At 42.9% G+C, this 25,077-nt stretch overlaps 1 protein-coding gene across 2 annotated transcripts in view; it reads right to left on the bottom strand.

Moving 5' to 3' along the window:
- The window catches only part of LOC126283998 (scoloptoxin SSD14-like), a 95,011-nt gene extending 70,294 nt beyond the window's left edge, over positions 1 to 24,717 (bottom strand). Inside the window, exons 1-4 of one of the 2 annotated variants that reach the window (XM_049982542.1) lie at positions 24,651 to 24,717; positions 23,316 to 23,504; positions 22,327 to 22,547; positions 13,726 to 13,924 (exon numbers count right to left, since the gene is read on the bottom strand). In XM_049982542.1, coding sequence (XP_049838499.1) covers positions 13,726 to 13,924; positions 22,327 to 22,547; positions 23,316 to 23,491 — 596 coding nt within the window. In that variant the 5' untranslated portion in view covers positions 23,492 to 23,504; positions 24,651 to 24,717. Of the gene's footprint in view, positions 1 to 13,725; positions 13,925 to 22,326; positions 22,548 to 23,315; positions 23,505 to 24,650 lie in introns of those variants that run through there. The other variant, XM_049982547.1, reaches the window with a different exon arrangement.
- Between the last annotated feature and the right edge of the window lie 360 nt (positions 24,718 to 25,077).

Here is a 25,077-nt window from a genome sequence, read left to right as displayed (position 1 = left end):
CTGGTTAATGAAACTCCTGGAAACATTACAACTGCAACTCCTGCCTCTCACATCGATCTCACTCGACAAGAAGCTGTAGTGGCGGATTGCGCTTTCAAGATAATTTGCCGGCGTGAACTTTCATTTCACATTCCAGCATCCTCCTCTCAGTCAAGTGACATCAGGGCAGTACTGCCCCCTCCACCACCCAGTATCAGATGCGCATGTCCATGCAGCTAGCAGCCAGCACGAGTGCTTCCATCTGTTGGCCTGAACCATGAACCTCGTGTGATGCAGACTGCCCCCTCCCCCACTCCCTTCGGCAGCCTCGAGTGACACACAGTGCAGCATAGCAGCAACCTCTGGTACTATTACAGCCACTCAGTCACACCCACTTTATCCCTTATGCTGGCTTCACGCCAGGTTCGGCGATGCCGCTCACATCTGTCACTCATCATGTGCTGTGAAAAACATGCAACACGAGGTGTATTAGGTGGCTCACCTTATGCAAAAATATGCAGTGCCACAGTCATGAGCAGTCAGCACATATCGCCTCACCTGTCAGCGGATGCCTGTATGTGCACGATGGTACCAATTACCAAAAGTTTTTGATTGACAGCGGGGCTGACACATGCGTCATCCCCCCATCACTTGCACTTCCAAATCTGCGACCTTTGCCTACATTACTATTGGCCGCAAACGATTCAAACATCAATGTGCTTGGTACAGCTCTAATCACGTTGGAATTATCCACCTCTCTGCTGTTTCCATGGACATTCCACATAGCAAACATCAGTTACCCAGTGCTAGGCATTGGTTTACTAGGCCACCACTCGTTTTCTATCAATACAACGTACAATACCATGTGTCATCTACCTACTGATATGACTATTCCTCTCATGTCTGTCTCTTGAGTGCAACTCCCACCCCCTTGTGACTGTTCTCTTAGCTCTTTTACAGTTGAGTGTGTCTTGCTTACAGCTAAACTCGCAAGTGCAGCTTGTGACATGGTAGTTCAATGCCAACAGATTAGCAACCTCCAAACTAATCAAGCCACATTACAATGACTCATCGAGGATACTATTCATGCCCTCGACCTCACCAGACCGGAGATCTCCAGGTTTTGCAGCACCAGCTGTTCAGCATCACCACCTGCTGCTGCCACCAACCACCATGTGACGGATGATATTAAGGTCAGTGTTCCTTCCTCACCTAGTGAGCAATGTGATCCCCAACACCAGCTGCAGTGTTTTGGCTGTCACCAATGGTGCATGTCACAAACAGCACACTACTGAAGGCCCTTGGACATAAAGCTCGGAGACTGAACCCTCGTAAACTCAAGATCGCTTCTTCTGTCGCTACATCCCTAAGGCTACATCACTACTAACGCCATTAACAGATGCTCTGTCAGGCCCACATACAACAGGCACACACATAGTGCCATGGACTGAGGAAATGGAGTGCACATTTGTGGATTTGAAACAGGCCCTCGCACAAGCTGTCACCTTAGCTCATCCAGTCATGGATACCAAAATCTCCATCACCACAGACACCAGTGATTCTTCCATTGGCGCCATCCTGCAACAGCATGTAGGAGATGAAGTACAACCCCTACATTTCTTCTCAAAAAAGTTATCACCCTCCCAGAAGAAATGGTCAGCATTCAACAGAAAGCTACTTGCTGTGTATGAGGCTATATGTTATTTCCGCAAAGACATTGAGGGTAGAGATGTTACGATCTTCACTGACAACTTCCCCCTAGCAGATGCTTTACACAACCCACCTGGGGACCCCCGTTCCCACCAGTCTACCATGTGGACCTTCTCTCCAACATCTCTGCCATATGCCATAGATAGTGTCATTGATTTTGATGCACTTGCCCTAGCACAACATCATGTCACAGAAATAATAAAATTACTCACAACAGTTCCACATCTCTTAAGATCAAGCCCTGTCCCACTGCAGTGTGACGGCTCAACTCACTCACACCATCATCTGTGGGAGGACAGATTTTCAATGCCATACACAACCTCGTCCAGCCAGGCATCAAGTCTATGACCAGGTTTATCACCAAACCCTTAATGTGGCCTGGAATTAAAGCTCAGTGCTGCAACTGGACATGAGCATGTGTTGCATGCCAATGCTTCAAAGTCGGTAGGGATGCGCAACCCCCGACTGACATGTTTGATTTACCCCCAGATTGCCTCAGACATGTAAACCTTGATTTGGCTGGTCCACTCCCCCCTCACAAAACTATATATACATCCTGTCAATTATCAATAGGGCTACTCCTGTGGTGGACATTTCTGCAGACTCTGTTGCTCATTCTTTCATGTTGTTGTTGTTGTTGTTGTTATTGTTGTGGTCTTCAGTCCTGAGACAGGTTTGATGCAGCTCTCCATGCTACTCTATGCTGTGCAAGCTTCTTCATCTCCAAGTAACTACTGCAACCTACATCCTTCTCAATCTGCTTTTAGTGTATTCATCTCTTGGTCTCCCTCTACGATTTTTACCCTCCACGGTGCTCTCCAATACTAAATTAGTGATTCCTTCATGCCTCATGCCTTCATGTCCTACCAATCGATCCCTTCTTCTAGTCAAGTTGTGCCACAAACTCCTCTTCTCCCCAATTCTATTCCATACGTCCTCATTAGTTATGTGATCTAACCATCTAATCTTCAGCATTCTTCTATAGCACCACATTTTGAAAGCTTCTATTCTCTTCTTGTCCAAACTATTTATCGTCCACATTTCACTTCCGTACATGGCTACACTCCGTACAAATGCTTTCAGAAATTACTTCCAGTTACTTAAATCTATACTCAATGTTAACAAATTTCTCTTCTTCAGAAATGCTTTCCTTGCCAATGCCAGTCTACACTTTATATCCTCTCTGCTTTGACCATCATCAGTTATTTTTCTCCCCAAATAGCAAAACTCCTTTGTTACTTCAAGTGCCTCATTTACTAATCTAATTCCCTCAGCATCACCCAACTTAATTCGACTACATTTCCATTATCCTCATTTTGCTTTTGTTGATGTTCATCTTATATCCTCCTTTCAAGACACTGTACATTCCATTCAGCTGCTCTCCCAAGTCCTTTGTTGTCTCTGACAGAATTACAATGTCATCGCCGAACCTCAAAGTTTTTATTCCTTCTGCATGGATTTTAATACCTACTCTGAATTTTTCTTGTGTTTCCTTTACTGCTTGCTCGATATACAGATTGAATAACATCGGGGAGAGGATACAACCCTCTCTCACTCCTTTCCTAACCACTGCTTCCCTTTCATGTCCCTTGACTCTTATAACTGCCATCTGGTTTCTGTACAAATTGTAAATAGCCTTTCGCTCCCTGTATTTTACCCCTGCCACCTTCAGAATTTGAAAGATAGTATTCCAGTTAACATTGTCAAAATTTTCTCTGAGTCTACAAATGTTAGAAATGTAGGTTTGCCTTTCCTTCATCTATTTTCTAAGATAAGTCACAGGGTCAGTACTGCCTCACGTGTTCCAATATTTCTCCGGAATCCAAACTGATCTTCCCCGAGGTCAGCTTCTACCAGTTTTTCCATTCGTCTGTAAAGAATTCACGTTAGAATTTTGCAGCTGTGACTTATTAAACTGATAGTTCGGTAATTTTCACATCTGTCAACACCTGTCTTTCGTAATCACATGGATTTCTCACTTCGGCTGTCCATCCTGTGTTACAACAGATTTCCAAATTATACAAATTCTGCAGGGTGACGCAATCCCGGACTACTGCCTACCGCCCCCAAATTAATGGCCTCGTGGAGCAGTGGCATCAGACATGAAAAGCTGCTCTCATATGCCACAACTCCTCATGGTCTGATGCATTACCCTGGGATCTCCTGGGTATTTGTGCATCCTTCAAGGAGGACATCAAGACCTCCCTGGCCAAAATATTGGCCATTGGTTCTTACAGCCCAGTTCATTGAGGACTTGCCTTCACTTGTAGACACTGAACTTCCTCCTCTAGTAGAGTAGGCGCGCTCCCATATTTCTTGACAGCGTGTGCTGCCTCCCAGTTCTCACTACACTCCGACCATGTTTATTCACAAGGAATTAAACAAGTGTGATTATTTGATGTTATGCAAGACTCCGTGCATGCAGCTTTACAACGCCCACATTCTGGCCCTCATAAAGTGTTAGCTCTTGCATCAAACACATTTGACATCCTCCTATGAGACCACCCCCTCACCGTTTCAGTTCACTGACTGAAGGCTGCTCGGCAGTAGCTCCAACTCCAGCCTGTTAGAGTTGGGCCCCTGATGGCAAGGGTTCCCCTTCCTCACCATTCACACACTTTCCCCCTTCCCCTCCTAGCTCTTTTACCCTCCCCACTCAGCCAATGACCCTTCCACCTCTTCCATTTCTATCATCAAACACCTCAAACTCCCCCTCCCCCCCCCCCCCCTCTGCTCCCCAGGTGTGGAGATCAATGTGATCTCTTCTTTCATCAATGCTACAGACCTCCTAACCATCACACTCACTCCTCCCTCCCCTCCCCCCCCCCCCCCCCCCCAAACCAATTTTGATGTTCCGCCCCACTCCCACTCCCACTCCCATGCTCACCCATGTGACACAAGGACTATGTCACAAGATGTACCTACTGCTCCTGGATCTTCACCTGTGAGCAGTGTCTCCAATGCCTTCCTCCCCCGCCCAGCATAATGCCACAAGTGCTCTGCTCTGCCAGGGGCAGGAGGGAGGGAGGGGCTCTGTGGCAGCAAGCAATTGGTCGAGTGACCTATCTTTGAATTGCCTTCTTTGGGGTTTACGGCCGATAATGTACCTTCAGTTCATTTTGAAGATCTGAACTGGAGTGACTGTGTGTTGATGTATAGTGGTATGAAGCTGATAATTAAAGTACTAATCTCTACATGTAGAATCTTAGCATATTCATTTAAGCCATCATACCTAATTCCACAGAAATGTGTGGCTATGGAAGATTTTGTTGGAAATCCATACATATTGATTCTGTGTTTGTAAACTTTCTACTGCTCTGTCGAGATTGTCTTTTATACTGACAGAATGCATCAACTTTATGGCTGTGCAGTTCATATTCAATCTTCCCTCTCTTAATATTACTTTGAAAGTCTGGTCTTTCCTTTGCATTTGTTGCATGTGTGAGTTGCGCCTCTAGAGATTTGAAAGTTACAGAAAACTTATCACAAGTACTGCATGTATCACTTCGAGGGCAACTGAATGAGATATTAAATTTTGTATTAAATATTTTATGATAATTTCCATATGATATAGAACAAGTAGAATTCGTCTCTTGAAGCATCTTGAACATCTTCTTGATTGTGAGTTCTACATCTACATCTACATCTACATCCATACTCAGCAAGCCACCTGACGGTGTGTGGCGGAGGGTACCCTGAGTACCTCTATCGGTTCTCCCTTCTATTCCAGTCTCGTATAGTTCGTGGAAAGAAGGATTGTCGGTATGCTTCTGTGTGGGCTCTAATCTCTGATTTTGTCCTCATGGTCTCTTCGCGACATATACGTAGGAGGGAGAAATATACTGATTGACTCTTCGGTGAAGGTATGTTCTCGAAACTTTAACAAAAGCCCGTACTGAGCTACTGAGCGTCTCTCCTGCAGAGTCTTCCACTGGAGTTTATCTGTCATCTCCGTAACGCTTTCGTGATTACTATATGATCCTGTAACGAAGCGCGCTGCTCTCCGTTGGATCTTCTCTATCTCTTCTATCAACCCTATCTGGTATGGATCCCACACTGCTGAGCAGTATTCGAGCAGTGGGCAAACAAGCGTACTGTAACCTACTTCCTTTGTTTTCAGATTGCATTTCCTTAGGATTCTTCCAATGAATCTCAGTCTGGCATCTGCTTTACCAACGATCAACTTTATATGATCATTTCATTTTAAATCACTCCATGGTTCAACAACCATGCCTCCATCCTTGCTACCTTCCCTGTTTTCCTTTCCCTGTTGCTTCATAACCTGGGTTGTGAGTAACTAAATCCACTTTCCCTTCTTTCCTTTCTTTCCCCTCTCTCCTCCCGGATGAAGGAACATTTATTCCGAAAGCTAGGAGCTTAAATTTTCGGTTGTTTTTTGTGTTTCTATCGGCTGTACTGAGCTGAGGTAAGTACTGGCCAGCCCCTCTATCTCTTTGTTAGTAATTGTTTCCTAATGCGTACTCCCAGATAATTTATGGAATTAACTGCTTCCAGTTGCTGACCAGCTATTTTGTAGCTAAATGATAAGGGATCTATCTTTCTACGTATTCGCAGCACATTACACTTGTCTACATTGAGATTCAATTGCCATTCCCTGAACCAAGTGTCAATTAAAGTTTCTGAGTTTTATTTATGCTGTAATGCCTGGACCGTCCTTTAAATGATTTGATGTGAGGGCAGATGTTTTGCTCTGTTTCTGTTGACAGTTTATGAACTTGGTTTCTGTGTTTTCCTCATTTATGAATTGGAATTCCTGATAGTTTATAATATTTTCTTTGAAATACTATGAAGTGATACAAAGACCTTATGACAATGAAACAATTCTGTCACAGTAATGTCTCTCATTATTGTGACCTTGTAATGAAATGTATAATCACGTAAAGTAGCTACTGTCTCATCTCTGGGAGGCCTTAGGCATAGTACATTGTCAACAGAAATCAGTCCTGTAAGGTGACAATTTTGCTCATTCCATACCTTCAGCAAACTGAAATGAGATATTAATGTAGACTTCTCTGCATCAGTTAGCAAATCAGTACAATTCTTCTTGCAGTTACAATGCCCTTGTATTTCATGTGAAATTGTTCTTAGCTTTTTAGATACATCAGGTTGTCTACCATACTTCTGTCTTTTTCTAGACTTACCACTGCAGCTTGACTCTGGATATTCCATTGCCAGTTGAAAGACTGATCTGAGTTGGGTTTTACACAAAATTCTCTCTACCACACCACAAAGCGCTGAAGTGAATGTCAAGGCTGCTCTGTGTTAGCACAAATTGTTATAACCTTTAATCACAATAATTGCGTGGATTTTCACACTCTCTTTAGAAACAATAGCTGATCACATGATTACAACTCAGTCTCTCGTATTCGACTGCTGTGCCGTGACATGCGGCTGGTGCCGTTCGTAGCTAGGTGGCGCTCCCGCGCTCATCTGATTTGCGGAGCGCCTCTATCGCCGTTTGTGCGTACTGTCGTGGCGGCACTGTTAAATGTCGTGGCACTATCACAACACTTTTCCCCCCTTGAAAAAAATAAACACTCACTTCCTTGGAGACATGGACAGCGCAGAGACATCCATGGCCTCTTGTGAGGCCCCGAGGAGATCCCGCACAGAGACACGGGAGTATGGTCGAAAATGTCCAGGACGGAAGCTCGTGCGAGGAACGTGTCTCCTGGATGAGATGATGGGTGACAACTCCGGAGCAGCATCCATAGGTGTCATTGACCTGGGAGTGTGCTCCAGCGAGATGGGTCCCGGAGAAGGCGGCGTCGCGACTGGGGCCGGTTCCGGAGTACTTGGAAGCGGCAGCGACGGCGGCTGCATCAACACGGACGGTAGATCGGCAGCAGCGACAGGACTGGCGTCTCGAGCTGGTGGAGGCGAAGGATGGGGCGGTGGCACAGGCGTGGCTACCACTCGTGGGCGCATCTGGTCGTAATGGCGAACAACCGTGCCGTCGCCCGTACGGATTTCACAAAGCCGGCGGCCACGAAGAGCCTTGACCACCCCTGGAATCCATTTAGGGCGAGATCCATACCCTCGTGCCCACACGTCGGCGCCCACCGAGTATTTTCCCGCACTAGGGGACACAGTACAAGGCCTGACAGGGTGAAGCAGGTGCAGTAGAGTGCGCGGTTGGCGGCCATGCAAGAGTTCGGCAGGGCTGTGATCACCCAGAGGCGTGAAGCGATAAGAACTCAGAAATTGCAGCAGGGCGTCATCTGTGGAAAAATCACTAAGGAATTTTTTCATCTGGCATTTGTAAGTGCGGACAAGGCGCTCGACCTCCCCATTCGATTGCGGATGGAAGGGAGGTGCGGTAACATGATGAATCCCTTGTCCAGTACAAAAATCACGGAAGGCCTGCGAAGAGAACTGAGGGCCATTGTCCGTGACGATCGTGGATGGAAGACCTTCTAGCGCAAAGATTTTGGACAAAGCCAGCGTCGTCGCCGCAGTGGTGGGCGACGGACATCTAACAACAAATGGAAACTTCGAGAAGGCGTCAATCAACAGTAGCCAATAAGTACCGAGGAAGGGGCCAGCAAAGTCGGCGTGCACCCGTTCCCATGGCTGAGCTGGATCAGGCCACGGAGAGGGCATTGTACGAGGTGCCGCCAGTTGTTGAGCACACTGGCCACATGCAGCAACCATATGGGCGATGTCCGAATCAATGCCGGGCCAATAAACGTGCCTGCGGGCCAGGGACTTAGTCCGAGAAATACCCCAATGGCCTCCGTGCAACAGTTTGAGAACATCTTTGCGAAGAGAGGCTGGCACCACGACCCGTGGAGATGCGCCATCCGTGGCCAGAAGAACAACACCATCACGAACAGACAGACGAAGGCGCAAGGCATGGTAGTTGCGAAGGGGATCCGATGCCCGGCCCCCGGTCCTGTCCGGCCAACCTCGTTGTACAAAACCGATCACCCGACGCAGGACCGGGTCCCGCGCAGTAGCTGACGCGACCTGCGAACCTGTAAGTGGAAAGCCCTCGACCACACGACGTTCTTCCTCATCAATGTGGAAACAGAGGAGTTCATCGCGATCGAAAACAGGGTCGGGGCCCATCGGCAATCGCGACAATGCATCCGCGTTTGCGTGCTGGGCCGTGGGGCGATAGTGAATCTCATAATGAAAACGAGACAAGTATAAGGCCCAACGTTGCAGGCGGTGAGCTGCCTTATCCGGAAGTGACGCCGAGGGGCTGAACAGAGAGACCAGCGGTTTGTGGTCGGTGATGAGGTGAAACTTAGAACCATACAAAAAACGCTGAACTTTTTTAGAGCATAAATGATAGCGAGCGCCTCCTTTTCGATTTGAGAGTAACGCCGTTGCGCCTCGTTGAGGGTCTTGGAAGCATAGGCAATGGGTCGTTCCGACCCATCCTCATACCGATGGGCGAGAACAGCCCCTAGGCCATACTGTGACGCGTCAGTCGCCAGAACCAAGTGCTGACCCGGACGGAATGTGGCAAGACAAGGCGCCGACTGCAAATGAGCCTTCAGGCGGACAAAAGCCTGCTCACACCCGTCGGACCAACAGAAGGGGACGTTTTTGCGTAACAGCTGATGCAGAGAATAAGCTACCGCTGCTGCGGATGGAATGAATTTGTGATAATAAGCAATCTTGCCTAGAAACGCCTGAAGTTCTTTGACCGTAGACGGCCGGGGTAGAGCGTTAATGGCCGCAACGTGCGCACGGAGAGGGCGTATGCCCTCACGGGACAACTGGAAACCAAGATACTCAATGGAGGGTTGGAAGAACTGTGACTTGTCCAGATTGCACCTCAACCCAGCCGAATGCAAAACTCGAAACAGTGAACGTAAATTACGAAGGTGCTCCGCAGTGGAGGCTCCCGTGACAACAATGTCATCCAGATAGTTTATGCAGCCGGGAACAGAAGCCGTGAGCTGTTCCAAAAACCGCTGAAAAATGGCCGGTGCGCTAGCGACGCCAAATGGTAATCGCTGGTACTGATACAACCCACAAGGAGTGTTGATAACGAGAAATTCCTTGGAAGGAGTGTCCAACGGCAACTGATGGTACGCCTCCGATAAGTCAAGTTTGGAAAAGAACTGGCCCCCAGCGAGCTTGGTAAACAACTCCTCAGGACGAGGAAGAGGATAAGTGTCAATGACGCTCTGAGCGTTGACAGTGGCTTTAAAGTCACCACACAATCGCAGACTCCCGTTTGGTTTAGAAACCACCACGATCGGCGATGCCCATTCGCTGGAGGTAACCGGAAGGAGAATCCCTGAAGCTGTTAACCTGTCTAGCTCAGCCTTGACAGGTGCACGCAACGCCACCGGAATAGGGCGTGCCCGGAAAAACTTAGGGCGAGCCGTAGGTTTAAGAGTAATGTGGGCTGCAAAATCCTTGGCACAACCCAGACCAGCAGAGAACACGGACGAAAATTCACAACACAATCCATCAAGCTGTTGATACGGAATGTCCTCAGATATGAGGTGCACATCATCATCAATGGAGAACCCAAACAACTGGAAAGCATCATAACCGAACAGGTTTTCAGTGCCCGCATGATCCACCACATAAAACGTGAGGGGCCGAACAACAGACTTGTAGGCAGTGGAAGCATCAAACTGGCCCATGATAGGAATTTTCTGCTGATTATAAGTCCTCAGATTGCGCGTAACTGGAGACAAAGGAGGGGAGCCCAACGCCAAATACGTGCGAGAATTAATGAGAGTTACTGCAGAGCCAGTGTCCACTTGCATGCGGATGTCTTTATTCAGAACACGAACAGTAACAAACAACTTATTTGTTTGAGAAAGCACACAGTGAACATCCATGTCCGACGCCTCGTCCTCGTTGACAGGAACTTTATGGGACTGACACACAGAAGCAATGTGGCCTTTTTTCCTACATGAATTACACGTGGCCCAACGTTTTGGACACGCTGCCCTGTCGTGCTGTACGAAACAACGGGGGCAAGAAGGAAGCGCGGAACGAACCGGCTTCTGTGGTTGCTGGTTTCGCTGCGAGCGTTGCGGCCCAACGCGACGTTGTTTACGCGAGTGAACCGCCGCCACATCTTCGTTCTCCTGTGCAACAGGCAAATTGTCCTTGTCGAGAGTTGACTGTACAGCGCCTACATCACACCACGCGTCTATTTGCGCGCCAGCAGCGTGAGACACTTCAAAGGATTGAGCGATGCTTAGAACTTCCGACAACGACGGGTTTGGCAGTTGTAGGGCACGTTGCCGAACTTCTTTATCAGGAGCAAGCCGTAGAATAGCATCCCTAACCATTGAATCCGCATAAGACTCGTGATGAGTGTCCGTGACAAACTGACATTTCCTACTCAGGCCATGTAGTTCCGCCGCCCAAGCCCGGTAAGATTGATGGGGCTGTTTACGACACCGGTAGAACGCCACGCGGGCGGCAACGACGTGGGTGTTTGTTCGATAATAGGCAGACAATAAGTCACACATTTCTTGGAAGGACAGGGAGGCTGGTTCCCGCAGAGGGGCTAACTGAGATAGCAGCTGATAGACCCGAGGGGAAATCCAAGATAGAAATAACGACTTACACATAGGAGCGTCGACAACGCCGAAAGCCAAGAAGTGTTGCCGCAAACGCTTCTCATAATTCTCCCAGTCTTCAGCGGCCTCGTCGTAAGGAGGGAATGGAGGCGGAGAAGAGGAAGACAGACGATGAGTAAGCGACGTCGACAACGCCTGAATCGCTGCCGTCAGCTGTGTTTGTTGTTCAATGAGCGCTTGCATAAGCTGTTCCATGTTTGCCCCGTCACGAACACGCAAATCCACAACGCGGTGAAAATATCCCGACCTCGTCGCCAAAAAGTGTTATAACCTTTAATCACAATAATTGCGTGGATTTTCACACTCTCTTTAGAAACAATAGCTGATCACATGATTACAACTCAGTCTCTCGTATTCGACTGCTGTGCCGTGACATGCGGCCGGTGCCGTTCGTAGCTAGGTGGCGCTCCCGCGCTCATCTGATTTGCGGAGCGCCTCTATCGCCGTTTGTGCGTACTGTCGTGGCGGCACTGTTAAATGTCGTGGCACTATCACAACACAAATCACGGCACAAAATTCAGTTCCATCACAGCACAAAGAAAAAAAGCTAATGTCAATTCTGCTCCGAGTCAGCTTTGACAATATGTAAGAAAGATGAACAATGACATTGCATTGAACGACGTCAACAAAGAGACTTCCATAAAAGCAGACAAAAAATCAATACAGCTCAGAAATCTGCACCTGCTGGACTCCACCCCTTCTGTCCATGTAATGGATGGACTTGACCCATTTTCTCCGTTTATACAACTCTGTGACTATACCCATCATATTTATTTAAGTTCACCCAACTGAAAGTACATCCAATGAATTTCATGATGACATCACTAACTCATTTACGTGAAATTTGGACTTAGCCCTTTCTTTCTGTGTAGTCTCCAATTTCAGTCTCTGTGGATACTTTTACATCCACATCAGTGCTCTACAAGACATCTTACTTTGAGTGACTAAGGGTATTTCATGCACAACTATTGCTGTATCCTGCTACTAGTGCTTGTGGGTGTGAGTGCACTGTCCCTGTGCATATGAATCTGCCACCATCTGTATCAGCAAGGGCAAGTGACTATAGGCCACGGGTAGGAAGTGGCATGCGGCACAGTCTCCGCTGCAACATCTACTGGCAGCCTGCGCCTATATATGTGTGGACCAGTGCTCGCAGACTCTCTCTATGGTATTCTAGTTTGTATCATGCACATCAGTTGTTGTGTGTCTTGTGGAGTTCTGAGAGCTATTTCCATATTGTTCAGAGGCTTGCGTAAAGCCATATTTGTGTGACCTGGATCTGGTTTGTGTTTTACTCGGTCACTACAGCTATCATTTCCATCATTTCTTGTTCTATTTGCTAATGATGAAATCCACTCCCATTTTTTGGTTCTTTTCTATTTCCTTTATTAATCCAATTTCTCAAGTGTCCCAGACTGCAGAGAAATACTCAACAACTAGTGAGCAACAATATGAAAAGATGAAAAGGATAGATTACTATTCATTAGGTAGGGCAGTTATTGAGTCGCAGACGGGACCGAGGAACAAGGCTCCTAACCATTTAAACGTTTGGACAAAATGGTCCTTCTTCATAAATAGGAAACACACACACACACACACACACACATTCACAGAAGCACAACTCACACAAACATGGCCAATGCCTCCTGCCGCTGTGACTCAACTGCGGACTTTGACTGTATTTGACGTGAGCAGCAATCTGGTGTGGGGTGATGGGGAAAGGAGGAGGCTTGGAGTGGGGAGAGATAAAAATGTAGGGGTAGGGGATGATGTGCTGCCTTTGGGAGCTTACAGGGATGTGGTAATCTTTGACTAATCACTAAAATATTATGGGTCCTGTGTTTGAACCCTGCCACTGCTTAATGTTTTAATGTAATAATTGGATATTGGCAATTAATTCTGTTATAACTGATTTGATTCATGCTCACAGAGATGATTATTACTGAGATGTATGAATATGTTTAAAAAGTAGACATCACTTATATGTAAACATTTACATTCAGAATTGTTCCCCATAACAAGTTGGTATACAAGTTTTGGCACATTTCTATATGATTCATAACTGTTTAATATATGTATATATGGTAGAAGGGTGTAGCGGGCTTAGTGTTACTTCGTGCAGGCACTGATGAGAGAATGCCTCCATGTGTCTGGAATTTACATCATATGGTTCCCCACACCAAGTTCCAGTTATGCCAGCATTTCACTCGACAACATTCTGATAGGATATGCCTTCATTTCTCATTTAATTTCATTTCCCATAAATCATTGGCATGTCATTTATAGTAAGGGTGAATCTAAATTCTTCTCTGATAATGACAGTCTCTTTAACTTTTCATTATTACAAGTATATCACTTTATAACTGGCTTGCAACACTATTTTTATTACTGTGTTATTGTTTCTGCTTTCTTAAGTCAGACTCCTAAGGCCTGAGTAAATGTCACTTACCTGAGTGTCTCACTTTTTTTAATGTTGTCCTCATTTGACTTAAGAATTTCTGCTAAGTTGGAATTAACCTCAAAGCCTTCCTGACAGATTTTAACTGCTGGATACACAAGATCTCTCCAGGTCACATTCCCACTTTTATAGGTATTAAATGCTTCCCAATAACCTTTCAGCTCACCAGGCACAGCAGCAGCCATCCCACCTAGAATTACGCAGTCAACAAAAAAAATCAGTAATATTATGTGTGAATATCAGATTAATAAACAGAGAAATGGACAATACTCACCATACAGTTTAAATAAACTCTATCAAAAAATGTAACAAAATACTTATATCATTTGTGACTGTTCTGTTTGGAACCAAACATGAGATAGGGAACTGTTGTCTGAAGGAGGCTGGACTAGAATATTTTTGAATAATCATAATATACTGAAGGAATGGTCTGTGCCAGAGTACAGGTTAAATCAAAGAAGTGTAGAAAATGTTCACATTGGGTTATATAAACAAATGAAGTAGTAAAAGTAATAATTCACCATATATCTGAGATGTCGAGTGGTCTTTTCTTATTATTTATTTTATGGCCTCCATTGGACCACTCTAGTCAAAAATACAAAGTTGGAAACAAGTTGTTACACAGGGATACAATTTGGCTCAACAATAACTTAATATGATACTTAGGTAATATAATTATTAGAGTCAATTCTTATATGAAAGGTGTTTTGCTCTTCTGTCTGCCCAATATTTCTTAATTCTTTCAGATATTTTCTTTCTTCCTTCATCTGAGACCACTCTTCCTGTACTCCTTTTATGGATTTTCATTTGTAATCTGGTTTGCGGGTCTTACAGTATTCTGGTTTTCTCTGTCTTGTTTTTTAGGTCATCTAATGTAATTTGGAGTTCTTTTATATCTTCCTTAATTTCTATGATCCATTTAATGCCGCTCTTGCTATTCCACGATTTTTGTATTATTTTTTTACTAATTCTGTTTTCTGGAGTTCTCATCAGATGTCCAAAGAATGAGATGCGTTTCTTCCTGATCATGCTCATGAATGGTTCTATTTTCTTATATACTGTTTCATTTGATGCTATTCTCCAATGTCCATTTATTTTATACTGTTTATTTATACATGTTCTAATTCTTCTTCTTTCTATTTTTAGTATTCTGTTAATTTCTGCTGTATTAGTTGTTTTGAAGAAAGTTTCAGCTGCATACGTTATTTCTGGTTGTGTAACTGTTTTATAGTGTTTTAATTTTGCTTCTATATCAAAAATGGCTCTGAGCACTATGGGACTTAACATCTTAGGTCGTCAGTCCCTAGAACTTAGAACTACTTAGACCTAACTAATCTAAGGACATCACACACATCCATGCCCGCGGCAGGATTCGAACCTGCGACCGTAGCAGTCCCGCGGTTCCGGACTGTAGCGCCTAGAACCTTTTGCATCTATAGATAGGCTTTTTTTTTGTTGTTGTATGTAGTTTTAGTAATGTAATTTGCGTAGTTCAGTTTTTTTATTCTGTTCTGCCATGATGGTTTCTCATTTAGATTGTGTTATTATTTTGCCTAAATATTTAAATTTATCAACAATTTTGTTTTCCTGTTCTCCTATTGTAATTTTGTTTGCAAGTGGTGGATCATTTAACATAATCTCCGTTTTTTCAAATGAGATTCTAAGGCCTACGTTCTCTGATATTTCTTGTAGTGATTTCACTTGTTGCCTGGCTTCTTGAACGGTGTTGGCTAGGAGAGCAAGATCATCAGCGAATCCTAAGCAGTTTGCACTTTCAATTCTTATTGTCTTTGGATTGTCCTTGTACCATTCTCTCATTATGTATTCCAGTGCACAGTTGAACAGTAATGGTGATACGCAGTCACCTTGTCTTAGGCCTGTTTTTATGAGGAATGGTTCCGAATTTTCTCGTCTAAACTTCTCTTTTGATTTGGTGTTGGTTAGAGAGAGTTGTATTATTTTAATTAGTTTTGGATGGAGTCCTAGATTTCTTAAAATTTTTGATACTGAAGGTCTGTGGAGACAGTCATATGCCCTCTCAAAATCTACAAATGTTATTGCCAGAGGTTTGTTCCGTTTCTTGTAGTATGCCATAATCAATTTTAAACTAATTATCTGCTCTGAACAGCTTCTCCATGGTCTGAAACCTCCCTGATATTCCCCTAACTCCTGTTCTAATTGCTCCTTGATTCTTTCATATAGAATCTTGGATAGAATATGGTATGTGCAGTCTAGGAGAGAGATTCCTCTGTAGTTGTCTGGGTTGCTCTTATCTCCCTTTTTGTGTAGTGGGTGGATGATAGCTGTGGTCCAATGTTCGGGGAATCATTCTGTTACCCAAATTTTTGTTAGAGCAATGTGTAAGGAGGTCTTGACTGCGTCACTTGCATATTTCCACATTTCAACAAAAACCTGACCTTCTCCACATGCCTTATAATTTTTTTGTTCTTTAAGAATTTTTTCTACTTCTTGGAAAGTTGGAGGGTCTAGTTTGTTAGGTTTGGTTTTTATTTGGGTATTTATGATGATCTGTAAGGGTTCTTTGGGTTCCTCGCAATTCAGGAGTTTGTTAAATGCTTTTGCCATGATTTCTGCATTTTCCTTGTTACTGTGTGTCATTCTTCCATCTTCATTAGTGTAGGGGCCTCATATTGTTGTAGTTGTTTCCCAAAGATTATATAGTAGTTCCTGGAGTTGGATTTTATTATAATTACCTTCTATAGAGTTTATAATATCTTTATGGAATCCTCTCTTGATTCTTCTAATATTTTGTGTGAATTTTTTTCTTTCATTTTTTAAGTTGATGGCATTTTCTTCAGTTTTATGTGTTTGAAACTTTAACCATGCTTGGTGTCTATCTTCATGGAATTTGTCACATTCTGATGTCCACCATGCGTGTTTCCTTCATGGGTTCAAGGGAGCTAGATTCTCTGCTTCTTTTTTAATATTAGGCACTAGTTGTTCTAGATCATCTGTTAATTTTATGGTTTGTGTTATTTGTTGGTATTTATTATTTTAATTAGCTGATGTGGGCCCAACCTCCTTTTTATTTTGTTAGTTTTTCCGGTCCTCTTCTTTAACGGAGTGAATTTGATTTTAATTCTAACTATATAATGGTCTGAGCCTGTGTCTACTCCTTTCAGTACTTTAAAATTGTGGATCTCCTTATGAAAATTTTTGTCCATACAGACATGGTCTAGCTGCCACTCCCCCTTCATCCAGTCTGGATGTTTCCAGGTTTTAAGTTTACTTGGCTTCCTCTTAAAGTATGTTGATTTAGATATAAGGTTGTGTTCTCTGCAGAGTTCTACAAGTCTTTGGCTGTTTTTGTTCGTAAATTTATGTAGACTCCATTTTCCAATTATATCTTTATATTTCCTTTCTTTCCCTCTTCACTCATATAAACAAGACTGAAAACATTGTAAAGCCTCTGGATTCACCATATATTTGAGATGTCGAGTGGTCTTTACTCATATAAACAAGACTGAAAACATTGCAAAGCTTCTGGATGAAATTCTTTTACAGAGAAATAATACAGAAGACACAAACATATCCATATAAACACTTGACTTCATAGTCCTATTGCTGCAGCTTGACTTGGGGGAGGGTTTAGGCTGGATGAAGTTAGACTAACAGTTGGGAGATAGAGATAGAGATAGAGATAGAGAGAGAGAGAGAGAAAGAGAGAGAGACTCTGCTCTTGGCTAGAGCTAGTTAGTTACTTTGTTGATCAGTTAGTTACTTGTTCCATAGGTCATATTCACATCAAACATTGTGCTGTGGAATGTGTCAACAGAACTAACGCACACACACTTCACATAAAAAATGAAAACTACTTACATTCAAGAATTCCTCTATCGCATAGAACAAGTAGTTGGAGAGAAATGTCTTTATCTACACTTGAAAACACATCTGTTATTTGTCAGACATTTTATTTCCTTGGGTAAGTAGTTAAAGAGATTATTTTATAGCTGCATATTTCACCCCTTGCTGTGTCAAAGTTTAATTAATTGAAGGATAATGTCATAATTTTTCCTTCAAGTATTGCACTTTTGAATATGTGCTACTTTCAATCTCAAATAGATTGTTAATAACAAATTTCACAAGAAAATAAATGTACAGTGAGGTTGTGGTTAGTATTACTGGCTGCTTTACACCAGAGCAGGTGCACCATTTTTCAAAACATGATCAAGCACAAGGCATACTTTGTACACGTATAAAGTATAGCAGCGTTAATATTAACAAGGTAAGCATGTATGAGTGAAAGCACTGTTTAATCATAGTTTAATTAAACAATGATAAAATAAACTTACATAATAAGAGCTAAAGCACTGTTTAATTACATAATAATGAAATAAACTTTCTTTCATTATAGCACTCTGCATCACATCCCAGCTATCCGCTTATTCGATTAGTAATTATCTGGTAGACAACTGCCATATTGTGAAATTGTGCTTGTCAGCTGGATCTTTTTTTTTCATGGAATGTAAATTTCTTCTCACTTAACTCATTGTTTATTTTATATTACTGCTGCTCACCCCTTTATCACTATGTTTGCTGAAGCAATAATGAAGGTCTCGTAATTGTGCAGCAAGAATAGAATGATGCAAAACAATTTTATTTATGGTTGGTGCACCTTACACATAGGTGTATCTGCTTAAGGGTTGAAGAGCTGACTTCAAGCTGTGTCCATGGGAACCCCAAACGTAATTCTAATTACCTTCTTTCCTGCAATGAACATGTTTTTTCTGTGTGAGTAGTTCCTCCAAAATATTATCCCACAAGACATCAGTGAATGAAAATATGCAAAATATGTTAATCTACTGACTTCCATATGCTAAAAGTTGGCGACTATTCCTACGGTAAAAGTAGTGAAACCCAGTTGGTGGTATCTATTTATCTGTGTGGACAGCAGTTTAATGGGGTTAGTGGTCATGTGAAAATTAAAGGCCATGAAAAAGTTGTTCGAGAGATGCTACATGACATGACTGCTTGCACATGTGGTTCTTCCTCTGATACAGTAGCAAAGGCTTGTCACTGATTTAGATTAAGCTGTGCTGTCTGACTGCATAGAGAGGTCTTGGATCTGGATCTTCCACAGGGATATAAACCATGTGGAAAAGCTTTGGGAGTAGGTGTGCCACACGGATGAATCAGAATATCTCAGATTTCTGAGCCAAGTGATAGAAAATGCAGGATCATTGGATCACTGGATGTCCCACTCCGAGACAAAGTAATTGGAATTATAACTTAATCACACCCAACAGACAAGAAATAGCTAAGGAAATTGTAAATAATGTCTGTCAGAAAATTATAATGTTTTTCTCTGCAAATGGACTCTCACTAAATTTCGAGAAAACACAGTATATACAGTTCTGTACAGTAAATGGTACAACACCATTGATAAATATAGACTTTAAACAGAAGTGAAGTCTGTTGCTAAGGCACAATATTCAAAATTTCTGGGTTTGAGCACTGATGAGAAATTGAATTGGAAAAATACATTGCTGATATGCTGAACCGTTTGAGTTCAGCTGCTTATGCTACTAGAGTTATTGCAAATTTTGATGATAAACATATCAGTAAATTAGCCTACTATGAGTATTTTCTTTCACTGCTTTGATATAGCATCATATTTTGGGGTAGTTCATCATTGAGAGAAAAAGTATTCAATGCAAAAAAGTGGGTAATCAGAAAAATAGCTGGAGCACACCCAAGGTCACATTGCAGACATTTACTTAAGGAACTATGGATATTCATAGTACCTTCACAATCCATATTTTCACTTATGAAATTCAAATAAAAAATAATAGCAAAAAGAAACATTAAGAAACCTTATGTTAAACTGACATGTTTCACATCATTATGAAATGTGGTATTCATGACCTACTGAACAATAATTAATATGATGTAATGTACTGTATAGATAATGGAATACCACTTTGAGAGACATGGGAAGGTTATGGGAGGGACATTTCTAACTTCTGGGGACAATGATAGGTAATTGAAGCACTGACAAAGGATGTACTAAATAGTTCCATTCCAGCATGATATTTGCAAATTACTAAGGTGTTTCTCATTCCTGTGTAACAGATTTCCCTAAATCATCCTGGGCAAATGCTGGGATGGTTCTTCCAAAAGGTTTTTCTTTACCCATCTGAATGTAATTTAAGTTTATGCTCTGTCTCTAATGACCATGCTGTCAACAGGACACTAACCACTAATCTTCCTTCCTTCTCCAGGCACAAAGGACTGATGTGGTGAGCAGCAGTCTTAATTGGGGTGGCTACTGCAGGTACAAAAGAGGGTAATCAGAAAAATAGCTGGAGCACACCCAAGGTCACATTGCAGACATTTACTTAAGGAACTATGGATATTCATAGTACCTTCACAATCCATATTTTCACTTATGAAATTCAAATAAAAAATAATAGCAAAAAGAAACATAAAGAAACCTTATGTTAAACTGACATGTTTCACATCATTATGAAATGTGGGATAGCGGGGTAGGGGTGGAGAAAGATTCTGTAGTACTGCCTGTGGGAATGTGGTGTGCACAGATAAGGCAAGGCCAGGAAATGTGACACTAGGTGACACTTTGGGAGGCCCTGCTTGGAAGGGTAGAGGGGGCAGAGGGAGTGAGGGGATTGAAGTGGAGAAGGGGAAAGGACTATGCAGATGCACTGGAGTCCGTATTTCACTCCTGCTCTCAATCCCTTGCTCTATGGCTCATATCCATGTAATAGACCTAGATGCAAAACCTGTCTCTTTCACTCTCCCATTACCACCAGTACTGTCACAGCAACCTCCAACCCCATCAAAGGCTGGGCCATCTGTTAAAGCAGCCAAATAGTCTACCAAGTTAGTTGCAACTACCGTGTACAATTCCATCTGGACATGACCACCAAAACTTGTCTGTCTACTTGGATGGTCACTGCCAAACTGTGGCCAAGAAACAGCTGGATCACCCAGTTGCCAAACATACCACCCAATACAGTGTGCTTGATTTCAACAATTACTGCACAACCTGTGTCATCTGGATTCTTCCCACCAACAACTTTTCTGGTCTGTGCAGGTGAGAGTTCTCCCTACAATGTATCCTTTATTCCTGTAACACTCACAACACTCACCCCCCTCAATCTTCACTAGCCCCCTACTCACCTGCCTCCAACCCATTCCCTTTTACCATTCTCACACATGCTGCTAGCCTCTCCTCCCTCCCCCCCCCCCCCCTTGTCAGTGTACGTCCATAGTCCATTTCCCTTCTCTTCTTCTCTCCTTCCCTCCCCTCTCTACCTCCCCCCCACCCAAACACACAGCCTTCCTATGCTGCATGTATCATCCTACCATCCCGTCCCTGCCATGTGCCTGTACACTCACCCAGGCTGCACTACAGTAACTTTCCCTGCCCTTACCCTTCTATTTCTCTTCCCCTCTCCTATCTCCAAGCCTCTTCTGTACACCCCACTACCCACCTCAGCCAAGATCACTGATCGCTACAGCCAGGTCACCGAGTGAGGTGTCGCAGTGGTTAGCACACTGGACTCGCATTCGGGAGCACGACAGTTCAATCCCATCTCCGGCCATCTGATTTAGGTTTTCCGTGATTTCCCTAAATCGCTTCAGGCAAATGCTGGGATGTTTCCTTTGAAAGGGCAGGGCCAATTTCCTTCCCCATCCTTCCCTCACCCGACCTTGCGCTCCGTCTCTAATGACCTCATTAAACACTAATTTCCTCCCTCTACAGCCAGGTCTTTGTGCCCAGGGATGAGAGTGGCCATGTATATGTGAGCTGTGCATGCACGAATGTGTGTGTGTTTTTCTACATCTGGAGGACTCTGTCTGAAAGCTTATAATACCTAGTACTCTAGTTACAATATGCCTATCTGCTACTCAACACCTCTTCTGAGTGGTGGTTAGCAATCTACCCTACACTGCTTGACAAAAAAGTGCCCAGGGGTGGAAGAACTGAAATGAAACTTCACAAGCTGAGAGGTTATGTAATGTTATTTCAGTAATTACAGAATTGAGTCAGAACCCTCTCTGTCCTGGATGCTGTACTGATTTGGTTGGGAAAGATGTCATAAAGCCCTTGCAACCTCTCGTGATGTAAGATGGCAAACAGCTGTTTTAACTGGTCCTTGATCTCCTGGCTACTGGACTGTTGCAGTGTTGACATCCGAGCTGGACCCACATGCTCAATCAGAGACAGAGCTGGGGATCTTGCTGGCCATGAGAGTACCTCTACATCACATACACAGTTCATACAGACATATGCCATGTGCAGATGAGTATTCTATTGTCCTGTTGAAACATGGCACCATGATCCTGTTGCATGGTAAGTAACACATTCGGGTGCAGGGTGCCCTTGTTGTACGATTGTGCCATCAGAGAACTCTCAGTCACTACGAGCCATGAGCCATGGCCTGAAGTCAGACCCAATAGTGGAAAACAGGAAAGGGGAATGTTGCAAAGGTTTCAGTCGACAACATCTGACCACTTACACTTGCAACTAATTGATTAATACATAACATAAAAGGATGTGCTGAAATGGCAGCTATAAAGAAGTTGAAATCCTTAGAAGAGGCTTACCGTACTGAGAAAGTGTAGAATTTCCATGGAACATGTCTGTATAGGAACTTGCAGGTGCTGTTTCACGTGCGTTTAATGTCACTGCAGTCTGGTTCTCTTGAGAGTAAATTGTCATGAGGAAACCGCCCCCTATTCCCATGCTCTGCAGAAAGATCACTCCCTCGCAGAAGAGTGCAGCTATTGCAGCCTCAACAGCATTGCCTCCCTTCTGCAATATATCACTGAAAAGCCACAAAGATGCAGAATGTTTAATACTGGTTTTACAAGTTACTGTAGCAAATAAACAGTCAAAGACATTGTTTAAATGAGCATTGTCATAGATCAAAAGCACAGTCTTCTTCTTGTACTCTGTTGAGTAGTTAAGAATGAAAAAGTTAACATTAAAATGGTTATAAAAATTGGGCAAAGCTCCAGACACAAAAAACCATAATATAATAGATCTGAAAATAGCCATTTACTGTTTCCATATGTTGCGGTCTGAGTTTAATTAGTAATATATCACTGGTATCTGACAGTGAGATCAATACCCTATGGTATCCACTATGAATAGCTTGCGTGGCACAATTAAATGAGCCAGTGGCCATCACATTGCCCTGGCTGCTGGGACAATGAGCTGCTGCAATACACTTTGAATCATGCTGTGCTAGTCTCCATCATGCTTACAGCTTACTTTGTCACCTGACTGCTTGCAGGCTGCAATTGGACTAGATTTTTGATTGGTGTTATATGAATTATTGATGGATTGGCTTGACCATGGACAATCTGAGTTATTCTCTTGGTGTGTTCTGCAATTTATAATGACCAGTGTGAACTGGAATTGTGAAGTATTAAGTGATTACAGTGTTTCCATACTTTCTGTGTAATAAAGAATTTGTTGCACTATAGCATGTGTCACAATTTTTGAATACAGTATCATATTATGTTCATCTTGTGGGTGTAAGAGACATAATTTAACATTTTAGAACTAGATTTGTTAGCTACAGACCCACCTTCCAATACCTGCACATAAATACCCATTGGTGGCGACGGCTGCTTGATTATAGATGCCCATGATGGAGTCTGAGGGGGGCAGCGATTTGAAACCATTACTGTGTTGAGTTCGCAGAGCATCAGCCAGCTGCACCAGAACAGCAGCCAGCGCTAAGCTGATGAATGCCTTCTTCATGTGTACCGGTAATCTAAGAATAAATTGAAAGAGGAATTTCTTTCAGTAAAGACAATGTCAAGAATCAGTACCATTGAAAATGAAGTATGCAGTTAATAAAATTCCATCTTTGCCATGATGTTGTTCATTAACAATGTTATAAGTTTCAGAACATTTATTCTCATTCTTCCAACAATTCGACATGTTGCCTTTGTGTGAGACCACATGTACAACATTCGTGTGCCAATTTGATGTTCTAGATTCGCATAGTTTACTGTTCATGTCGCTTCTGCATAATATTTGACTAATCACATCAATAACTGTTTCTATTGTAATATATTGTGACATATTTAACATTCGTGAGTGCCGCAACGAACTTGTACTGTCATCGTCAATTGTAGGCTTAGCCCACTTAATTGTGCTCCTTTAAAATTTTGGAGAATATTAGGCCTATAATCTCTCAGAAAAATTGTTCTCCAATTTCATTGTATAATTATGCGAGAAACAGGTTATTTTTGAGAATTTTTGGATGTTTATTATACTATACCTTCTTAAGTTACCAGTACAAGGGTTCTCTGTTTTGGATATGTAATCTATTTTATAGCAAATCAGCATTTGTGATTCACAGTTACTGCCAAAAAATACAACACCCCTGAATTTCATTCAGTATCAATGCAAATAAATGAGTGTTTTAAAGAACTTTTGGTAGCAAGCATTGTCCTTTGCGTAATCTATGAGTCATTTGTGGTAAACTGCCATTTGTGATTCAGTTACTATATCAGATATTCTACCTAACATATTGCATTACTTCCAGTTTTTCCTTAAAGAAGAGTAGTCCTATATATTACCTATATTTAGCTTAAATTAACTCTGTTTTCGAGTCTTCTAAAAGCTATAATTAACCTCAAAACGTTCTTGGAAACAAAATTACCACAGGTTTTTGTGTTGCCTAAATGGAAATCTTGTTTTGCGTATTTTCTTCCATTCTTATTGGGATTTAGCATCTCAGCAGATCTACAGGTTAAAAGATAGTCAGTGGGCTTAATTTAAAGTTAATTGTTACTGCCCTATAAATAAATAAAAATGGTTCAAATGGCTCTGAGCACTATGGGACTTAACATCTTACGTCATCAGTCCCCTAGAACTACTTAAACCTAACTAACCTAACGACATCACACACATTCATGCCCGAGACACGTCTCGAACCTGCGACCGTAGCAGTCCCGCGGTTCCGGACTGCAGCGCCTAGAATCGCACAGCCACCGCAGCCGGCCCTGCAAGTCACTGCACTAGTAAAAATGCAGCCCCATTGTGAATGCTGTTCTCAAACTTCTCCACAGTTTTCGTATTTATGTTCAGAGGAGAAGTAGACTGGATTATAACTTTATTTAAACGTTTATTAGTGTGCACAAACTGAAAGCATTTTTGCGCAACTGCATTTATATTTTAAATCACATCTCACCACTACTACTCATCGATTCAAAGACCAATTAATGATCAAATTTGACTTGATTACTTCCAGTTCTTCTTATGCCTATGGAATATCACTCCAGCTGTGGGACTGGCTTCGTGATTTCCCGTCAGAAACATCACAGTTCGTAGTAACA

Source organism: Schistocerca gregaria, chromosome 1 (genome assembly GCF_023897955.1).
Source record: "Schistocerca gregaria isolate iqSchGreg1 chromosome 1, iqSchGreg1.2, whole genome shotgun sequence".
Classification (NCBI taxonomy): domain Eukaryota; kingdom Metazoa; phylum Arthropoda; class Insecta; order Orthoptera; family Acrididae; genus Schistocerca; species Schistocerca gregaria.
Note: the sequence above shows the minus strand (reverse complement) of the source record. Positions and strands in the feature narration are given on the sequence as shown.